Source organism: Gadus chalcogrammus, chromosome 9 (assembly GCF_026213295.1).
Source record: "Gadus chalcogrammus isolate NIFS_2021 chromosome 9, NIFS_Gcha_1.0, whole genome shotgun sequence".
Taxonomy (NCBI): domain Eukaryota; kingdom Metazoa; phylum Chordata; class Actinopteri; order Gadiformes; family Gadidae; genus Gadus; species Gadus chalcogrammus.
This window is the reverse complement of record NC_079420.1, coordinates 2742931-2747930: the sequence shown is the minus strand read 5'-3', so window position 1 is coordinate 2747930 and position 5000 is coordinate 2742931. Positions and strand designations below refer to the sequence as shown.

At 46.9% G+C, this 5000-nt stretch overlaps 1 protein-coding gene across 1 annotated transcript in view; it reads right to left on the bottom strand.

Moving 5' to 3' along the window:
• Nucleotides 1-5000, bottom strand: part of kiaa1549la (KIAA1549-like a) — an 86916-nt gene that overhangs the window by 54402 nt on the left and 27514 nt on the right. The window contains exons 6-7 of the mRNA XM_056598713.1: nucleotides 4248-4381; nucleotides 2061-2229 (exon numbers count right to left, since the gene is read on the bottom strand). Of these exons, the coding sequence (XP_056454688.1) occupies nucleotides 2061-2229; nucleotides 4248-4381 (303 nt within the window). The remainder of the gene's footprint in view (nucleotides 1-2060; nucleotides 2230-4247; nucleotides 4382-5000) is intronic.

The following is a 5000-nucleotide window of genomic DNA, read 5'->3' as shown; positions in this document are numbered from 1 at the left end:
GGGCCAGCTGTTCACAGCGCGGTCTAAAAAACAGGTTGGCGTCCAGAGAGAGAGAGAGTCGGGGAAAACCGAGGTGTCCGGGCAAATGTAGAGGTCCGGTGATTATGTGTGCTATGTCCTCACCCACCTACCCCCTCACCTACCCTCCCCCTCCCTCCCTCCCTCCCCCCAACCCTTCAGTGGTTTATTGAGAACACAAATAGATTCTTATCTAATCCAACCCGGGTAAAATTAGTTTGTTCAGGGGACATAGACAACAGATTTCCTGAGGGCACTGTTTGGCTGATGGAGGCTTTATAGCTCCTGGGTTTTATTCGTCTCTAAAATTGGAAGGAGGCGCCATTAAAAGGTGGGGTCGAGGATGGACGAGTGCAGCTCATCTAGCTAACGTATGAGTCTGTGATGAAACAAAGTTTGGTTCCGGTTTTTGATTTTACCATTGCTTTTCTTTAGCAGCAGCTTAAATCCAAAGCAAATTAAAATGAATTCAGAAACAGGACAATAAAGAGCAGTTTAGGTTTTGGCAGACAATATATATATATTAGTGCTGTCAAGCGATTAAAATATTTAATCGCGATTAATCACATTAATGTCATAGTTAACTCACGATTTTTCTATGCTAAATATCCCTTGATTTCTTTGTCCCATTAATTTTTCTCATTTTAATGCTCTTATCAACATGGAGAAGTGCATCGGCTTGCCTTGTGCAAATGTTTTTTTATTGATGACAACATTGGCATATACTGATCAAAACAGGACGATACAAAAAAAAGAGCCTATAGTGCAATTAAACGATGAACATACAAACATACTGCCTTGAACATACTACTCAGGCTACTTACAGGCTAGTTTCTTAAAAAAAAAAAACAATAAAAAAATAAAAAACGTTCATCGCGCGATAAAAAAAGTAACGCTGTTAAAATTGGTTTGCGTTAACGCCGTTAATAACGCATTTAACTGACAGCACTAATATATATATGTATATATACACATATATATTTAATTTCAAACCTAAAATCTTGTCAGCTGTGAATAAAAAACACCCCCTACAAATGTATTCATAATCATTCATGGGAAACATTGCTAAACGAAACTCTGCTGTTTGAGTGGGAAGCTGCAGACCTGACATACATACGTCCATGAATCATGGACTGGCCTGGAATGAACCTCAACACACCGGGCTGTGTGCGTGGCTTCAACTAGCAGCAGCGGTCCAAGCGGAAAGGGCAGGTCAACATGTGGTGATGTAACATCACCAGTATTAGCATGTCAATGGATTCACTTCCTAAAGGGTACGTAAACCCCAAAAAATCACAGCGCTGTTTTGGTCTCACAAAGTGTGGGTGATTCTTTTGTGCTTTTTGACAAATATTTAGCTGTGCTCCCTATCTCGAGGAACGTGAAGTGGGTTTGGACAATGTTTGACCACAACCCTGGCTTTTTCTCCCTTGGCACCCAATGTCCTTGTCTTTTCTAAACCTTTCGTTTTTTTTGCCCATCACATTATTTACATTTGTTGGGCTCCTGCTAAAACGGGGGGTTTACTTAACCTTTAAAAAGGTTAAAGTTTATAGAGCTGTTGGACCCTCCGTTCCAATCCTTTGTAGAGGATTTTCTATTCGTCCAAGCATTCATTATTCAGTGGAAATGCAGAAATACTTAACTTTAAGCAATGGTGAAAAGTGATCCTTTTCTATGGCGGGCAAAGGATATCAGTGTTATGTGAGACCCATATATTCACAATAGAACTCAGTATCAGAGCTCGGCGTAGATAATTTCTCCGACCTCTCGTGAATTGAAATGAATACAGAGAGCGGTAACTTGGTTGGTTCCTCCTGTCTCGTGTATTTCTAATGCCGTTCTGGGAGACCCGAGCAGCGAATCAATGGAGCGCAATCGGCTGTCCTTCACCCGTCTCCTGTAACCGCCACCTCCCTTGAACTCAGTTATTGATTTTTTTTGACCGTGGAATTAAATGTCGAAAGTTACCATAAAAGTTAATATTTTTTATCGTTGACAAAATCCCGGGTTTTTGTCAAGGGGGGTGGGGGGCTACTTACGCTCGGCAATGAGAAGGGGGGGGTAGAAGAGGAAGTAGCCCACCAGCTCGGCGGTCAGCTGGTTGAGGAGGCCGCTGGAGATGGTGCCGTTGAGCAAGGCGTCCTGGTTCCGCACCACGTACACCACCGCCACGGAGGGGGAGGCCGGGACCTGGGACACACTCTGGATCTGGAGGGGCGCACAGACACACACACACACACACACACACACACGCACACACACACACACGCACACGTACGCACGCACGCACGCACGCACGCACGCACGCACGCACGCACACGCACGCACGACGCACGCACGCGCAAACACACACACACACAGCCACACACACTCACACACACGCACACACACACAGACAAATAGACAACAGATATACAAAGAGACAAATTAGGGGAGTAAATACTGTATAGTAATACCGAAATTGTGTTTATGCTTGACTTGTGCAGATGTAGACACACACACGGGTGTACAAATGCACGTGTGTCCGTTTGTGTGTGTGTGTGTGCACGTGTGTGTAAATATTTGTGTGTGTACACAGAAGTGCATCCCACTGCATAACACCCACGGCAGAACGCACACAAATTTCGGCACTGCAATTCCATAAATACTCAAAAGACGTTCTTTGTTTTGTTATTTAAATAACAGGCGCATGTTGGTTTATTGATAACCGTGCGTCTGCGTCACCATAACAAAGTGGATGATATGAAATACGAGAAACGCTCATCGCATTTATCCCTATGCATGAATACTTCAGGAGATTCATTATAAATGAACCCTATATATGTGTGTCTGTCAGGCCTGTCAAGACCTAGTTTACCAGCATGGCGGTACATATAAATATATTATATATAAATACACATATATCCCCCAGCCATGAAGGAACCTCGACAGTCTCACACACACACAGAGAGAGAGAGAGAGAGAGAGAGAGAGAGAGAGAGAGAGAGAGAGAGAGAGAGAGAGAGAGAGAGAGAGAGAGAGAGAGAGAGAGAGAGAGAGAGATGAGAGAGAGAGAGAGAGAGAGAGAGAGAGAGAGAGAGAGAGAGAGAGACAAAGGGATGCATGGCGGACTAAACAGAAGCTACTATAAATACATCGGAGGGAAGGCTCTCTAGGTTATGAGGCAGCAATGCACTGCATTAGTAAGCATGCAAAAGGAAGTCTGGAAGAACGATTACAAATCCAGAATGCTGGCCACATACAGCCACCGAACCCATCATTCATGGCTAATGCACTTTACATCCAGGCCATAGGGGGTCATGAATTGCATCGTTATCCTTGAACTCCCTATTGCAATTTCCGGGCTTTCTTCCTCCCTATGAGCTGTGCACCAGTCGCCAGGGGGCAGGGAATAAGAATAATGACAATAGGAGCCACAGCAAAGACAAGGAGGATTCATGTGGAGGTCTTGACTATCACTAAGTCCCCTCACTGGCCCGTCTCTCCGCTAAACCCACGCCTAAAAGAGGCGTGGGTCTCTCCCTCCCTCGCCAAGACCTCACAGTTTGAGCATCCCGTTCCGTTGATGAGAGGAGAAACGGCTGGGAACGTCATTACACTTTATCCCTCAAGGTCAGTACTAACCCCCCCCCCCCCTGCTAATAACCCTCTGATATTAAGGCCCCGTTCACACGAAGCCGAAACGGGCGAAACCGTTACGGTTTCGATCTATCCGGTTTCGAAGTATCTCCGTAAAGACGAAGCCAAGCGAAACCGGGTAGATCTGTAGAAACGCTGTAGTACACATTCCAGGCCCATAAGGGGCGCTGCTTCTGGTACAGAAATCCAGAAGAAATGAAATAAGAAGAAGAGGCGAGCATGCGCATAAAGGCTGCCCTTATGCGCATGCTCGCATGTGATTTCTGAGACTCCGCGGGCTTAAGAGCCATTGGCTAGGAGGTCGAGGGGTGGGGCGATGACGTCATGGTTTGCGGTTTCAGTCGGTTTCAGGCGTACACACGAATCCAAAACGAAACCGGGTAGATTTGAAACCACCTCCGAGGGTGGTTTCAGAAGTTTGCGGTTTCGGTCAGCAGATTCGCCGGCTTCGTGTGTACGGAAGGCCGAACCGTACAAGACCTTTGCGGTTTCGCCATGACATCGGCTTCGTGTGAACGGGGCCTAAGCAGCCCAGACAGCAGGGAGGACAGATGAGGTGTGAGGAGGGCCGGCAGGACGGGGCGTACCTCCACGGTGAGCCGGCTGTAGGTCTCCAGCACTTTGTCCTGGGCCTCGTCGAAGGCGTTCTCCAGCCGCTGCTCCAGCATCTGCACGAAGCTGCAGGAGTAGACGTTGTCCGTGGGGCCGATGAAGCGCAGCACTGCGCGGGGGGACAAGGGGGACGGACACAGGCTTAGAACATCAGCCGGAGGCGGCAGCAGACACCGTGGAAGCTACTAGACAAACGTTTGGAGAAATGTCTGGTTCATCATCACCTAGTGAGTTAAATTGTATTATCATTTGTAACTATTTCCATCATCGCTCTGATTTGTTGCCGTTGTCGTTATCTTGTTTCATCATCAGCTGAGATATTTCCAGTCTCTCCACAGACTCTAGCCTTGACGGCACTCTCTCAACAACCAGAAAGAGAACATCGATCGGCCCAATCGGTACAACTCCTAGCCGGTTCGCAACAGTGTTGGCAACAGCTCAGAGCAATCAAACCACCGTCGATCAAACAGAAAGCGACGGGAAAGCTCCAAAGCCCTGGCAGCAACAGCAGCGTCCAACTGCCACAGGACTAGTTGGATATTTAAACACCTTAATGACCTGTGGTTTTAGCAACCTATTCATTTATAAACCTGGCCGTTGATTTCTATGTGGTCGAATTATGCCTGACGGTGTCTATTGTCCCAGGTGATCCAACCTGCACACGAGAGTCAAACATCGCCACGGTAATCGGTTTACACCGTGATACGCTCCCTTTGTTTCCGACGGGC